This window comes from Aspergillus eucalypticola, assembly GCF_003184535.1.
Source record: "Aspergillus eucalypticola CBS 122712 chromosome Unknown BO83scaffold_9, whole genome shotgun sequence".
Lineage (NCBI taxonomy): Eukaryota > Fungi > Ascomycota > Eurotiomycetes > Eurotiales > Aspergillaceae > Aspergillus > Aspergillus eucalypticola.
Genome location: NW_020290283.1, coordinates 860,453 through 875,679, shown reverse-complemented (window position 1 = coordinate 875,679; position 15,227 = coordinate 860,453). Strand labels below are relative to the sequence as shown.

General features: G+C 49.6%; 6 protein-coding genes across 6 annotated transcripts; 4 read left to right on the top strand and 2 right to left on the bottom strand.

Annotated features, from left to right (window-relative positions):
* The first annotated feature begins 2,171 nt into the window (after nucleotides 1–2,171).
* BO83DRAFT_248212 (tRNA wybutosine-synthesizing 3 family protein) lies at nucleotides 2,172–3,925 on the top strand. The gene is made up of 2 exons (XM_025527021.1): nucleotides 2,172–3,160; nucleotides 3,396–3,925. The coding sequence occupies exons 1-2, from the start codon at nucleotides 2,654–2,656 to the stop codon at nucleotides 3,912–3,914; spliced, it is 1,026 nt and encodes a 341-aa protein (XP_025389405.1). The 5' UTR covers nucleotides 2,172–2,653; the 3' UTR covers nucleotides 3,915–3,925.
* A 511-nt stretch (nucleotides 3,926–4,436) lies between these two features.
* BO83DRAFT_310478 (uncharacterized protein) lies at nucleotides 4,437–6,372 on the bottom strand (the record flags this gene model as incomplete). The annotated part of the gene is made up of 5 exons (XM_025527439.1): nucleotides 4,437–4,943; nucleotides 5,047–5,355; nucleotides 5,403–5,465; nucleotides 5,520–5,927; nucleotides 5,980–6,372. The coding sequence occupies 5 exons, from the start codon at nucleotides 6,370–6,372 to the stop codon at nucleotides 4,437–4,439; spliced, it is 1,680 nt and encodes a 559-aa protein (XP_025389404.1).
* An 805-nt stretch (nucleotides 6,373–7,177) lies between these two features.
* Nucleotides 7,178–8,349, bottom strand: BO83DRAFT_377588 (actin-related protein 2/3 complex subunit 4 family protein). Its single transcript, XM_025531028.1, has 6 exons — nucleotides 8,159–8,349; nucleotides 8,009–8,103; nucleotides 7,625–7,939; nucleotides 7,513–7,555; nucleotides 7,413–7,457; nucleotides 7,178–7,364 (listed from the first exon to the last, which is right to left on the bottom strand). The coding sequence occupies exons 1-6, from the start codon at nucleotides 8,159–8,161 to the stop codon at nucleotides 7,356–7,358; spliced, it is 510 nt and encodes a 169-aa protein (XP_025389403.1). The 5' UTR covers nucleotides 8,162–8,349; the 3' UTR covers nucleotides 7,178–7,355.
* A 464-nt stretch (nucleotides 8,350–8,813) lies between these two features.
* Nucleotides 8,814–10,967, top strand: BO83DRAFT_377587 (ubiquitin-specific protease UBP6). The gene is made up of 3 exons (XM_025531027.1): nucleotides 8,814–8,907; nucleotides 8,979–10,625; nucleotides 10,692–10,967. The coding sequence occupies exons 1-3, from the start codon at nucleotides 8,892–8,894 to the stop codon at nucleotides 10,751–10,753; spliced, it is 1,725 nt and encodes a 574-aa protein (XP_025389402.1). The 5' UTR covers nucleotides 8,814–8,891; the 3' UTR covers nucleotides 10,754–10,967.
* A 77-nt stretch (nucleotides 10,968–11,044) lies between these two features.
* BO83DRAFT_335927 (PaaI family thioesterase) lies at nucleotides 11,045–12,204 on the top strand. Its single transcript, XM_025528430.1, has 2 exons — nucleotides 11,045–11,491; nucleotides 11,576–12,204. Exons 1-2 carry the CDS (start codon nucleotides 11,066–11,068, stop codon nucleotides 11,951–11,953), a joined length of 804 nt encoding a protein of 267 aa, XP_025389401.1. The 5' UTR covers nucleotides 11,045–11,065; the 3' UTR covers nucleotides 11,954–12,204.
* A 403-nt stretch (nucleotides 12,205–12,607) lies between these two features.
* Nucleotides 12,608–14,898, top strand: BO83DRAFT_407503 (putative MFS drug efflux pump; the record flags this gene model as incomplete). Its single annotated transcript, XM_025533972.1, has 8 exons — nucleotides 12,608–12,875; nucleotides 12,947–13,025; nucleotides 13,076–13,134; nucleotides 13,195–13,351; nucleotides 13,416–13,795; nucleotides 13,853–14,225; nucleotides 14,283–14,413; nucleotides 14,485–14,898. The coding sequence occupies exons 1-8, from the start codon at nucleotides 12,732–12,734 to the stop codon at nucleotides 14,896–14,898; spliced, it is 1,737 nt and encodes a 578-aa protein (XP_025389400.1). The 5' UTR covers nucleotides 12,608–12,731.
* Between the last annotated feature and the right edge of the window lie 329 nt (nucleotides 14,899–15,227).

Sequence of the window (15,227 nt, the reverse complement as noted above, 5' to 3'; positions counted from 1 at the left end):
TACCTGGGATAATGATGACGTCCATGTTCCCAATCAGATGAGACGTATCAGCAATAACACTGATGGACCAGGAATCTCCCTAGGTGTCACCGGGGATCGACTCAGGCACAGCCTTCGTTGAGCGTGGTGGACTGAAATAAAAATGAGCACATTGCAATCACTGTCATGGCCTTTCGACGTCTGCCGGACAGAGGTAACATGGAGACGGCGAGGGAGGCCCAGATATCCTGGGCCTTCGCTTGGGTGCGCTTTGCTCAATGTGCTTGCAGAAGTCCTCCGCAATTGACCCATTTCATCATTCAGCACTGTGCTGAAGTTTAGCAACGTAAAGGTTCCTCAGGATTGCTTCAAAGTCGTTCAAGTTCAAGCCCAATCGCCTCGAAGCTAAAGCTTTTCAGCCTCATGCCTCCAAATGTCGGGCCTCAACCACAGCGACTCCCCGTTGACTGCTATTGTTCATTACAAGGCGTCTTGATCAGAGGCTACCACGGTTTCAGCTGATTAAACCAACCGACATCCCTCGAAAAATAACGCCGATTGTCGAGTTTAGCACATGGGGAAGTGATAAACAGCGAGGGAAGAAGCTCAAACTGATGGGTCAAGTGGTCTTGGATGTTGCGATTGGAGTGGAAGATCTTCTTGGTTGCTAGGCGAGACGAGGAAAACGCATGGGCCGGGAGTGACTGCGACCGTGGCGTATGCGTTCTTTCGTCTCTGCTAAATCGTCGACAAAGCAAGTTCTCAGGCTGGTATGAAACGTAGTAAGTAGGGACATTCCCTCTTTACCTGCGCAAAAACTGATAAGGGCTTAGCTGACACCAGTCTCAGCATAGTGCAATATATGCTCATAGCCCAGTGGCGGCGAACTGTATCTACTCGGAATCTATGGTTAGCTTGGCTAGCCTCGCATAGCATCATCGCACAGAAATTCAAAGTGATAATGTTAGAAATACAACATTCTATCATACCTTATCCGGTGTGCGATCCATACTGAATTATATGTCTCTGTGTATGCCAAGTGTTTAGAGCAAGGCGTATGGATGATGGCTTTCGCCGCAGTCAATTTCTCGAGCGACTGCCTTTCATCTTCACTTACTATATCTCTCCAGGTGTTTTTGAATTCGGGCTGTCCTTCAGAGGGCATATCAGTGAGCTTGTCAAACACTTTGAAAGTATATGAGTGGTAACCCGCTTTTTTTGCCCTGCAATTAGCTCAAACTTAATCTCAGTCTGAAGTGTAATGACTTCATGCGCACACGTTGGTCTTGATGCTACCTCTGAAACAAACCCCTCAAGTCTCAGCGAGTTCTGGCAGAAAGAACTGAAATTGTATTGCAGGGAAGGTCTTGTCCTGGTAGGCCACTGCTTCTGGACTGGTCAATTTAGGCTTGTCGATGAATATCTCCTTGCCAAGGGCTCAGCAAGTTGTGAGATTCTCCTACCATAAGCGATGAGTTTATGGGGGGAGGTGGCTGTGTCAGCTTCGACGACACCCAATTTTTCCCGCCTCTGACCCGTTCAATAAGGTATATTGGCTCTGCTTCCTTCTGGCTATTTTCAAGCTTCTTCTCAGTGCACTCCCGAGGAATTAAACACTTATCACTTGTGTTTTCGGGGTCGCTGCGCTCAATGACCTTGCTCTTCCACCAGAGGATGCGGGGAATGACGTGTCTGGGTTGTTGTGGCTAGCGGAATACGGTACAGACCTGCAAAGGCTCGGGCTTTCATTTCCCGGTAAATTGTTGCTTGAAGATATTTGCTTTTTGGAGCGGTAGTTTGGTGGCTCTCTTAGAGGTGGTGTCATCGTACTTTTGTTCCTTCGAACCCTTTCTGGAGAATTCGGAAAGTCTGGCAGACGCGCGCCTTTTTTTGGCGCCGGACACTGGAGCTGCTGCCGAAGCGGGAACGGCCCGAGACGATCGACTAGGCATGGATAGGACTTGCGGACTTTTTGGTTTGGTAGTTCGTACAATTTTTTTAAGTTGCGCGCAGGGAGATTTATCGGCGGGTAACACTAGCTACTAAGGTACGCCTTGATGCGAGACCGGATGAATTTGAAGCGGAATCGAGGAAATCAATGATCAATATAAGCTGTTCGGACGATTTTAGACGAATTCATTGACCCTGGTCCGGGTACGGGTGTACTCCGTAGCTAGCGACAGATTGACTTTCAGGCGGTTCGACGCGGACAAAGGGACCGGGAACTGAGACCAGAAGGCTGGTAACTTCTGGGGCACTTTTCGCGTGGGAAAAGCGCGGGTGACTTTCTTTGCTTCCCGCACCGCTAAACTTAGTGCGTTCTCTCGGGAAGTCGACGTCAAGTTCGAGAAGGATTTTGCAGGTCCACCAGGGTGACGAGCAGTGTCAATTAACCAACCAACAAGGACAAATACTTTGGTGTAGCCCTGATTCGAAGTGAGGCGCTGGGGTTAGAACTTCCTATTGATCCACTTGATCATCAGCGTTACTCTTCATTATTCGGAGGGTGAGAGATAGTGGGGGGGTTTCGACAAGCCAAACGACCCCTCTAGCGACCCTTGGATCTCTAGCCTGCCTATAGTAGTTTACTCCAACGCTCGTTGCATGCGACTTTTCGAAGAAGTCCTAGAAAAGCAAGGACTCAATAGTGAAGGAGCACACGACGGCCCTCTCCATGGAGTCCTCATTGACAACCATGATCCCTGAGGTTTTTGAATCTCGCAAGCGCAAGATTCTCGCAGACCTGTCCATCCCGGACGCAGAGTATACGGATCTGTCGCCGAAAGGCTCTGTGGATGAAGGTATTCGCATCCTCATCAATGATATTAATACCCTACCAGGGTTGGTGACCACTAGCAGCTGTGCGGGAAGGATCAGTGTATTCCTGGAGGGGCGAAAGAAGCAACAACAGCAGCAGCAGCAGCAGCAGCAGCAGCAAGCGGTGTCAGACGAGCAGCAGCAACAGCAGAGGCAGTTCGTACCTTCCGGGGGTAAAGGAGCAGGAAAGTGGTTATATGTGTCTCATGAGCCCTTGCAAGAAAATGGGAAGGTGCGAGAAAAAGAGCAAGAGCGCCAGCCACTGCATGAGTTGTTTGGGATGATGCCCGGGGATGGCAGGCCACCCGGTTTAAACAAGGATGGTCAAGCCCCGCGTCTCGTGCGCTTCTCTTTTGAGCCTATGGTACGTCCTTCCCTTCCCCTCTTTGGTTCCCTGTTGGTCCCTACCACGCTTGCGTTCTGCCATGTTTCTTGCCACGGTGTATTCCTGTCATGCCACAGAGTGTCCGGGTTTGTAGTGTCAGCCTTATCACTGCCAACCTCCGGTTTGCCCTGTAAGCTATGGAGGCTTGCGTTCCATACAAAGTAGCACGTACCTTGTTCATCAATGCTCATCTACTGACAAACTCTTCCAACAGATCCTCCATATTATGACGGCCACATTACACCATGCTCACCCCGTGCTATCTGCCGCTTCAACCTCCGGCTTTCGTGAGAGCGGACTGCAAAGTCTACGTTGCTTAGAGGCAAATGACATTGAGGGCCCAAGCCCCATCGTCGCCGTGCGCTCTGCCGGTCTCTCATTGGAGTCTGTCATCGGGTATTGTGAAGAAACCGATGATGATAATGATGACAATGGAGAACCCATTATCCGCAGTCTGGTCACAGAAGAGTTTCTCGAGATGCTGGTTGCTATCTCGAATGAAAGGTTCGCTGTGAACTCTGAACGTAAGGAGAGATTTCGCGCGAATTTGTTAAATCTTTGTTCGACGGACCACACAAAAGCGAAAGGAAAGTCTAAGCCCCCTGGTTGGGAGGATCCGGAGAAGCGAAGGGAGAGGATGAGGGCAGAAGGACTGAAGAGGAAGCAGCTGGCGCAAAATCAGAGGAAGGAAGATGACGCGGATTTGGATCTGTCGGGAGCAAGTCTGGAGTAATTAGAGCCCCCGATTCAGGTTTTTATTGGCTATTTAAATCGAATACAACAGGAATGAGTTCGAAAACAATATGCAAAGAAACGAGAAGAAAGGCATCAGTTTCAATTTCACTTTGGTAGCTCAATGAAAGAAAGAAATTCGTCAACACCTGGCTGTAGGTGAATTGTTTCAATAGAAGAAAGGGACTTCGAAAAGCAAAGCAAACAGCAGAGCAAGGCGAGCATAAAATGGCCCCAATGGGATGCAAGCCCGTTGTGGTCCCAGTTCACATCGGACCAAATCGCTAAACCCAACCATTTCCATTAACCAATGTACTCCGTTAGTCATGATCGTTTCTTCGTTCCTCATCAATACATGACGGTTCCTCTTCTGATCCAGGGCCGCAACACCAAGATATGAAAATACAACTAAAATCTGCAGATCCTGAACTCTGTCCAGAAGGCAACTCAGGTAAGACAATACCTATTCAGAAACGCTCAGCACAGCATATCCCCGGTATTCTTACTCCAGCCACGGTGGACCTCACTGGTTCAAATCTTTGAGACAGTTGGGCGATGAATGGGTGATGCGGTGGCTAGGAGCTCGGAATTTCTTTGGAGGGCTAAAGAATACTTTCTGACCCCAAATGCCTTCGGTATCAAGAAGGGCGCTGCCGCTGCCGCTGTTCCAGCATTCGCTGGCACGACGCGATGAGGCCTGCAAAACGCTGACCCGGGACACATTCTCGTTTCGGGGCACACTTTCATCAGTGATTGGAGAGGTGGGGGAAACACTGCTTGAGGTACTAGCCATTGAAAGTGGTCTGTGGATTGTTCCCATGGATCCGCTCTGAAGAAGGCAGTTGAGCACATTGGTCTCACGATTAACGGCATCAACCCAAAGAGTAGTCTTAGCGACATCGGTTGGCCACTCAAACCAAATGCGACCGAAGGGTGATATGAGCGTGGTATTGTCAGCAGGGAAATTATTCGGAAACTCGCGGCAGGCGCCTTCGAATCTACCGTTTGCGATCACACTGGCATACAACTGCTGCAACTATCAGTGAAAGGAAATAATGGGCGAAGAATGCATGACTAGATGGCACGCCAAGAAGAGTATTGGCAAACTAATATTTTTCTGAAGAGATACATACCGCGCAGGTGTCATATTCAAAGCCAGGCAGGTAGACCAGAGTATCGAAGGGGAACCACTTGCTCATGTCTCCCAACCTGAGAATCTCGCTTTTCTCGCCGGCGTGAATGCAAAGAGTATATTTCTGGCGCTCATTGAATGCGGGGCAATTTAGACCGGCGTAGAGGAGCTCGCGGAGCAGACGTTGGTCAAGCCCAACGGTCTTGGACTTTTCCATCCGTGACACCAGAGAACGTATGTGACGGTTTGTCAATTCGAATAGCTGATTACGGTCATGCACGGTGTACATGTTGGTTGCATACCAAGGAAACTATCCCTTATCAGAATGCTATCACTTTCATCGGAATCAAAACCTACCTTATAGAGCGTGCTTATGGTAGATTCGTAAGTACGCTGGGGACACTTGGCACCGAATGGAGACTAAGAAATTGTTAGGCATCTCTGCTTTGAAACGAAGTCGGCTGAAGGGCTTACACGTTGAGGCATTTCAGCGTGACGAATGGCGCCGATGATCTCTTCACTGGTGAAAAAGCCAGTAAAGCCGGTGGAATATCTGTCAGTATTCTCCACGACTTTAGGCGTTCCATTTTCCCAGCTTATGCACTTTGCACGTGGAAACAAATCTTTCAGCAAGTCCTCTTGGTTGCTGATCTCAACTTCAACGTGCCTATTACCGAGTCGAGGCGCACGTCCACATTCATAGATGCGGTTGATTCGGTTCGCCGTCTCTTCGGCGTCTTCAGTCGAAGCAAACTCTACAAAACAATCCATCGTCTTAGCAGTGGGACGCTCCATAATTATGTGGACTGCGTGGCCCGCAACAAGCCGCGCTTGTCTGCCAACAAACTGGAAGATCTCCTGCTTGGTGATGGAGTAGGGGATCTGGCCCAAGGTTAGTAGACTTTGCTGAAGAACGAGTCAGTCAGTTACTTACGTTCGAAATCTTGATAACACCCCAGGTAGGGGCTTCCATGTAGCGGACTAAGCTCCCGTATGGCACCTCGTTTGACGGAGCAGCTCTGCTAATGGAGTTGGGATAGCTTGCAAGATTCACGTAGGGTCCAGGCTTATTGTTGCCGATATTCATCACAGGGATACTAGAAGAGGTCAAGAAAGTGGAGGACGCTCCTGGTTGTTCAAGCCGACCTGGTTGGACAGGAACCGGGGTGAGGCGATTGGTAGCAAAGGGGATACAGACGGTATCATCAGATGGGTTTGGGGCGTAGCCTAGGAAAGGGTCGTAATACACATTTCTGGAAGCGACAGGATTGTACTGTGGCTCTTGAGGCCTGGAAAGATTGATGGGGATCCTACCAAAAGGAGGCATATTGAGCTTGTGAGAAAGGTGGTCTTGTCTGGAAAACGCCATGTTCGAGGCTGTATGGCAGTATAGAAAGAAAAAGACGTGAGGTTGAGGATGAAGATGAGCGAGGAAGAGGGAATAGGTGGGAAAAATGCGAAGCAAGTGAGCAAAGAGAAAGGCAAAGTAAACAACCTCAGCGGGAAAGTTGTGAGATAATTTGAGAAGAAGATCCTGGGGGAGGAGGGTCTTTATTTGTTACCCTACACGCGCTGCCACATCTGCTAATTCACTGGTCCCTTTGTATGTGAGGACTGTTACTCACTTGAGGTGTTACTCAAGTATCATCTGATGAACAGTGTGCAGGTAATGGGGAAGGTATCTGAATGGCATCCATGAACGACAGCGATGTAATGACCGAGTGAAAGCCATCCAAAGAGCCATGTGCTCGGCGGGTCTGGTTAATAGAAGAAACACATGTCCCTGATAAGATTCCCCGGGACCCGTCAAGTGTACAGCGTAGTGTACAGCGTGATGCGGATCCTCTGTTCACTGTTGAAATGAAGAGGCAAGAACAAGGTAACTTGCTTTTCATGCTGTCATTCTCGTTTGCATTTGCCGCCTTTACTACTTTGTTGGTGTGCAAATGGAACACACCGTGCACCGAGAGGGAACAAACAACGGGTCGAACCGGTTGAAGCTCAGAAGATGAATCTCCTCCATTTAAATATGATCATCTGCACTGTCATGGCAAGCAGAGGGTTCTAGGAAGGTAATTTATGCCGAGACCTACGGCAGCCCTGTTCAGACTTAGTCGTACACAACACAGAGTGTTCGGTTCTATGTAGCCTGGATTTCCCTATAATAGATGAAATGGTCGCTACAAATTTGATTTCGAGATATAATATGGACGACTGCGGAAAGGAACATGCATCAAACTTCTGTACACGATATGTTCCTTAGAGGAAGGGAAGATCAAGGTCATGTGCCAACCATGAAGCTGGGGCGATCTAATCGAACTGTAATCCTATCAGTCAGGTTCAATTGAGGTAACCAGGGCGACTTACCGGTGTCAGGAACGACTCGGCAACGAAACGGGCACGGGCATTCAACTAGAGGAAATGTTGGTCAGAAGCCTCCATAAATCAGAGACACAAGGGGACATACGAAGAGCTTCATTTCCGAAATTTCCTTGTCCACTTCCTCCATACTATCAGACGAAGAAGTCGTTAGCCTCTCATTTATCGAACGATTTATGGGCAAAGCAGATGAAACATACAATTGAATGATAAAGTCCACCAGTTTGTGTTTCAGCATCTGTTCGGTATGGAAGTTCGTAATAAGGAATGAGATGTCATAACCCTTCACTGGCTTTCTCCGTAGAATGAAGAAGGATTCCGCGCGCTGCGTCAGGAACCTAGTGAACTTGTGGACTAAGATATGTTCTATCTCATCTGCCTGCTTGATTCGGATGCTGACACGGACACTGTTCACGCTGGGCTCGATAAGGACCCTCTCGTTCTCATTCCGGGAGATTGTAAGGGGGTTGAGAAGTAATTCGGGAGAAGTTGCGGCTTCAATTTCGGGAACATTGCTGTCCGGATACCTGAATTAGCCTCATCTGACCCATAAGGGTGAGGGGGTGGGAATCGGCCCAACGTACTGTCTTTCGGAGGTTTGAGAAGCGAAGTTCGATATCGCGAGTGCTGCCGTTAGCGAGGATCTAACAGCCAACAGGTATGGACGCAATGATTGAGACTGGTCCTGTCAGCTTGGTTTGTAAATTGAACCCCTGGACAAGGTTGATAATCACCATAATGGGGTTGTGACGTATAGGCGGCACCCCGGAGTGCTGAAGGTCGCTGGCGAGCTTGATGAGAAGACAATTGTTGAAAATGCAAGTAAGGCACAGTTAGCAAGCAGAGGATCCGCGATTAAATTGTCAGAACCTCCCAATGAGTTTCAAAGCCTTAACTACCAGAGCGGGCGTCACCTAAGTACCTGAATAGCTGCGTCAGGAGCAACGTCCCGCCGCCCGGCAGCGATGTAGCCTGTAGTACGGCGGACGATAGCGGCCAACCGGCAAATGGCATCGGGGTTCCAGTATTTTGCCGGCAGAATCAGTTAACGCGCCCAGGTCATTCTACATAGCCAGTGTAGAGATAGTCTATATTATATGTACTGACTTTATCTGTCCTAGCTTCATACATGATTGAAGTTGTTTGACAATTAAAATCAACCTCTAACTACATCCGACGGTCAATCAAAATACCAGGTTCTGCGCGCCTTTTAACCCTGCCGGGCTACCACAGGTAGTGGTTAGTGGGGAGAGAGGGGTGAGCTCCTGCTAAGCAACAAAGCGGTGAAGTCTCGAAAGAGTATAGTTGCATAATGGTTGCTATAGTTCGCCGTAGTACGGCCGTCGTTTGCCCCACGCTTTCTCCGGCGATGACTGACGCAGTCGTTGTTTACGCAACTGCATCCTACCGCCAGACCTCGGAGGAGGTATCATTCGCATCCAATATAGACCCTTGAATCAAGTCACAATGGCTTCTATACCTGGTAAGTATCTTCATGGCTATGTGCTCTATTCCAAGCCATCTCGCTACTTCTCCGCTGATCCCATGACGCAGTTGTTGTAAAGCACCAGGGCAAACGCTACGAGGTGGAGCTCGACCCTTCCCTGAACGGCGAAACGCTCAAATACCAGCTATTTTCTCTCACTGGCGTCGAACCCGAGCGGCAGAAGCTCCTAGTCAAGGGTGGCCAGCTCAAAGATGACACACCATTGTCCTCCCTCAACGCCAAACCCGGCCAAACGTTCATGATGATGGGCACTCCGTCGGGCGGTCAAGGTGCTGGGGACTTGGGTAGACCAAAGGAAGTCGTCAAGTTTTTGGAGGACATGACTGAAGCTGAAGCTGCGAGAGCGGAGGGTGCAACGCCTGCAGGTCTGCAGAACCTTGGAAATACTTGCTACCTGAATTCAACGCTACAGACACTGCGGAGCGTTCCCGAACTTCAGGATGCGCTACTCAAGTACCGACCTTCTGGCGGCTCTTCTGGAGGCTCTAGCCTTTCGAACCTTAGTAGTCTCGGTCTTGGCGGCTTGGGTGCTTCCATGGATCTCACGTCCTCTTTGCGAGACCTCTTCAAGCAAATGTCGGAGACGCAAGAAGGTTTCCCGCCGCTCATGTTTCTCAATGCTCTGCGAAATGCTTTCCCCCAATTTGCTCAAAGGGATCGCAATGGACATGGCTATGCCCAACAGGATGCCGAAGAGGCCTGGTCACAAATCGTTAGTCAGTTGCGTAACAAGCTGGTCGTGAAGGAGGGTGAAGGTGACTCTGCCGCTGAGGTTTCGTTCGTGGACAAGTACATGGCTGGAGGGTTTGAGTCCACCACCGAATGCGACGAGGAGGCCGCAAAGGAGGCTGGCGAAGTAGCTACTAACAGCTCCGACGTTTTCTACAAGCTTGATTGTCATATCGGTAAAGAGACCAACCATTTGCATGACGGTATTATGGCTGGTCTCGAAGAGAAGATTGAGAAGCGCTCCTCTGTTCTCGACCGCGATGCCGTATATACCAAGCGTTCACGCATTGCGCGCTTGCCCAAGTACCTGACGGTTCATTTCGTTCGGTTCTTCTGGAAGCGCGAAACACAGAAGAAGGCCAAGATTATGCGAAAGGTCACATTCCCCGCTGAACTTGATGCGGTGGATTTCTGCACCGAAGAACTGAAGAAACAGCTCATTCCCGTGAGAGACAAGGTTCGTGAGATTCGGAAGGAAGAGGTGGATGTCGAGCGTGCCCGCAAGCGTCAAAAGCTCGCTCACCGGAAAGAGGAGGAAGAAAAGAAAGAGGCCGAATCTGGGTCAAGCATGGAGCCGATGCAGAAGAAAAAAGCTGCTGAAGAGCGCAAGGAAGAACCTAAGGCTGCGGAGAACGACGGAGATGCAGCCATGACCGATGTGTTCAAGTCCGATGCAGATTACGAAGCTGAAAAGACCGCCTCAATTCTTGCCGCCAAGAAAGAATTGTCTGAGCTCATTGATCCGAGTCTTGCCTCAGACAGTGGTGTGAACAAGACGGGTCTTTACGAACTACGTGGTGTGATCACCCACCAGGGCGCAAGTGCGGACAGCGGACATTACACTGCGTACGTGAAAAAGCAGCCCAGCGGTGATGGCGCAAGCACCGAAGACAAGTGGTGGTGGTTCAATGATGAGAAGGTTACCGAAGTGGAAGGGGAGAAGATTGAGACTCTTGCTGGTGGTGGTAAGTCCCTGACACAATTGTTACTTGATTCTGAATAGCGGACAGACGTCTAACCTTCATATCCAGGTGAATCCCATTCCGCACTTATTCTCCTCTACCGGGCGGTTGAGGTGCCGACGACAAATTAAGCAGGGCCCTCACTTTATCTCACGAGTATCAGGCTAGAAACGGTATGCATAGATAATGAGCTTATGGCTGAATGTTAGGAAAATGTGTTTCTGCTAAACAAAGTACTGCAAAGATGGTTTTGAGTCAATCAGTATGATAACCTGCCTTGTAGCTAGCACTAGCTGTAGATTGTATCTAGACAACAGCGTATCTTCCAATCACGTGATAATGCAGCAAGAGCCGAGGGATCCCCTATCTTATCTAATCACTGGTTGCTTCGTCGAGCTCTGGGAAAATGCTGCGTCGTTGATGAAACCTGCGATGTGAGCATCATGTTTTCCTCGCGCAGAGTCCTACAGTCGCAATTACGCCTCCTCCGGAACAGACCGCTGTTACCATGTCGATACACACTTCGTCCCTCGAGGAACACCAGTACTGCCGCCCATGAACCGATACCTCAACCGTCGCGGTGGCCGCGACGCCTGGCGTACATGGCGATTTTCGGTAGCCTTGGGATTGCTGCCGGAAAGTGGATGGATAGGAAGCTCGCACCACCGCCATTGCCCGATACAGAGGAAGATCGCGAAAGGCTAGAAGAAATCCGTTACATCTACGAACACGGGCTGCCCATCGTGAAGGAACTTCGAGAGAACCCCGACTATATAGAGGCTGATGTATACGGTAATTATTCGGAGGAAGATAAATTACAGAGGCTGAGTTCGGGTCCTTTACGAGGCAGCCGAGGGCTAGCATTTCAGGTCAGTTCTCGCCTTGTAGTGCATGCCGATGCCTCTACGAACTCTTGTGAAACCTGGCACATGGCTGACGAAGTGGTCACATAGAGAATATTCTACAATGATAAGGAGAAGGAGGCCATCAATGTCGCATATGTCGGACCGGGATTAGAAGGATGGCCGACGGTTGTTCATGGAGGTGCTCTGGGGACCGTGATCGATGAGCATCTAGCCCGAGTCGCAATCAGACATCTTCCACAACGCACTGGAGTCACGGCCAATCTACAGCTCAAATACCGTGCACCGGTGTACTCGGGTAACTTCTACACCTTCCATGCTACTCTGGACGAGGAACGGAGCACAGAACGCAAAGCATGGGTGAAGGGAGAAGTACGCGACCCCATGGGACGGTTGTGTATCGAGGCTTCCGCCCTCTTTGTAGTCCCCAAGTCTTATAAGCTTCAAGAGGTTGGAGAACGCTATTGACCGGGCTGCGCCAGGATCTAGAGGTGCTATAGGTCTGGACAGGCCTTTGAATTCATGCAGCCGTATCCTGCCTAGCCAGGGTCGTGCAAGGGACGACTATTCCTGGCTGGACTTTGTTAGCATTCTCGCCACATTGGGAGACTGTTATTGGCGAGGTCCTCCTGAGAACTCAATTCTTCATCCAGAATGATGGATCCATCCTCGTGTACATACACCCCTTCTGATTCATCGACCCTCTTTGCTGCACGGACATTTAATAGACATTTTACACATAGATCCTATGCACCGGTAACCTAGAAAAGGTTTAAAAAATAGAGTTTCTTTGAAGACCGGGGATACCGAGGCGACGTCGTTGACTGCTTCTCCCCCAGGATTTCCCCCGCATTTTCCTCTCCTCCACATCCCATCCACGCGGTCAATCCTCCCGGTCGGCTATCCAGGGCCCAATGGTTGCCCTTGCATTCGCTCAACTGCCTCGGTTGTGTCTGAGAATGGTAGTATCTCCGGTCTGTCCCCTCCCTGGTGACGCTTTGATGGATTTGAGATTCTGCTGGGTCCCATGGCTCGTCACCCTTAAACGGTCTGGATCCACGCCCTAGTATCTATACAAGCCAGCATCATTAGAGACCCACTATGATGATCTGTGCTGGGGGAGAAAAATAAATACATGCATGGCTTGCAGTGAGCTTTTTCTTTTTTTCCCTAATCTCGAGTTTTCTGTTTGATTGTTGTCGCTGCGCACCAATAGGACTCGCTCCAGCCTGCTCACCCAACGCCCATGGAGCTCACCGATCACTCAAGTCAGTCGCAGACTGATGAAAAAGCAGTGGCAGAGTCACCTCCGACCGGCAATATGGAGAGGAAATTTAGCCATGATGAGGTTGTTGCGTACGAAGAGATGGGTGCGCCTGTGGACAACCCAGTATGTACCTGATCAGTCGTGGACTTTGCGGTACACACACGAAACTGACTGTGAACTCTGTCGATTGCTAGATGACCTTCCGTCGGTTCATGGGATTTACAGCGATGGCTTTCCTATGGACTGGGAGCCAAATTCCAGTCTATCTCTTCGGTGAGATCTTCGCCTGTGTGCTGGATACCAACGTTCTAATAGCCTTCCAGGAGGCATACCACCTTACATCTACGAAGACATTGGCGGCTCGGATCGATGGGTTTGGTTTGTGAGTACCCCCTATAAGGAAGAAGGTGGCCAAAAGCTGACAATTCCTGGATGGACATAGGTCCTGGCGAATTTGCTGGCACTTGCTGGTGTCTGCCCTTTTGTCGGATCACTTTCAGATTTGATCGGTCGTCGATACGTTGCCCTCATCGGTGCCTCCCTTGTTTGCCTTGGTATGATAGTCAGCAGTACCGCAAATACGATGAACATTTTCATTGGTAGGTACACATAATGTTATCCGCCATATCAAATGCTCTGAATTGGGGTCTAACAAACATACAGCGGGAATGGCAATAGCGGGCGCAGGTGCAGGTATCAATGAGTTGACTGCATTAGCCGCCACCTCAGAAATGGCTCCAACTCGACAAAGAGGAAAATATGTCTCAGTGTTGATTTTCACCATCTTGCCATTTTGCCCATCTGTACTGTGGGCTCAGCTTATTGCAGCATACAGCGGCTGGCGCTATGTCGGAGCTTTCTGCGGAGCATGGAGTGGTTTCGGTTTGCTCATCACAGCCCTCTTTTACTTCCCGCCACCACGAGTCAATTCAGAAGGCTTGACGAGATCCGATATTATCAGTCGTATAGACTTCATCGGGGGGTTCCTCAGTATTTCTGGCCTTATCATCTTCTTGGCCGGACTGCAATGGGGCGGATATATGGTTCGATTCCCATTTCCCATCTTGGAAACGTCGTTCTAATAACTGACATATACTCAGTATGACTGGACATCCGCTCATGTTCTGGTTCCCCTGATTCTTGGTTTTGTAGTCTTGGTTGTGTTTGCATTTTGGGAGATCTATGGTGCCAAATATCCCATCTTTCCAAGCCGACTAAAGCAAGAGCCACGCATTTTGGGCTTGACCCTAGTCATCACGTTCATCTCAGGGGCAAACTTCTTCTCTGTTCTCATGTTCTGGCCCACACAGTCATTCAACGTGTATGGTCACGATCCCGTCGACGTTGGTGTTCGGAGTATCCCCATCGGGTTCGGCATCATGGCAGGTGCTTGTATCGTCCTATGGCTCCTCAGTGTCTTGCATGGCCACAACAAGGAACTTCTCATCATCAGTAGCGTCCTTATGACAGCAGGTCTGTATAAACCTTCATTCAACCTTGAACACCAACAGAATGCTAACATCCTCTTAGGCTGCGGTGCCATGTCAATAGGCCGACCAGACAACCTATACCAACTCTGGGGCATCCTAATCATCGCAGGCCTAGGAATCGGGGGCATAATCGTCCCAGCCTCAATCATCACAACAATTATATGTCCAGACGTACGTCAACCCTTCATAAACAACACCAGTCCTTCTTCACACACCCCATAGACTAACTAACCCATCTCCAGGACCTCATCGCCACCATCTCAGCCCTCACCCTCTCCATCCGCGTCGCCGGCGGCGGCATCGGCTACACAATCTACTACAACATCTTCATCTCCAAATTCGTCCCCAACGCACAACACTACATCGGCGGCGTCATGCTCACCGAGCTCAACATAACTAACACCACGTACATCGCCGAAGCGATCGAAATGACCGGTGCGTCTCTGCTCGACGAATTAAAGCTCATCCCCGGCATCGCGGGTAACGAGACTGCGTACAATGCCGTCGTGGCGGCGGGTCAGCTCGCCTACGCTGAGAGCTATAAGTGGGTGTATTATGCTAGTATTGGGTTCGGGGGCGTGTCTATCATCGCTGCTTGTTTCTTGGGAAATATTCAAAAGTATATGAATGATCATGTGGCTGTTGTGATGCATTGAGGGTATCCTTTGTTGCGGGGGGGGCGGGGTGGGAGGTGAGGGTATAGGACATATCTTATTTATGGTGGGGGTGGAGGGTGCTTGTTCTCTTACTGTGTTTACCATGTTGGATTCTGATGATGATGGCTCATGATGTATAAATGACGATGATACGATGCGCACGTCTACTCCAATGACACACACATATCTGAATATGTGACTTACAAGGAAAAGATAACAACCCCAAACTAAACATGCTATGATTATTTTCTCCATCGCATCTCTATGCAGCCCAACAATGAAATGAATGACCATATACCCAGCGCCAGACACTTAATATGCAAAGTTAA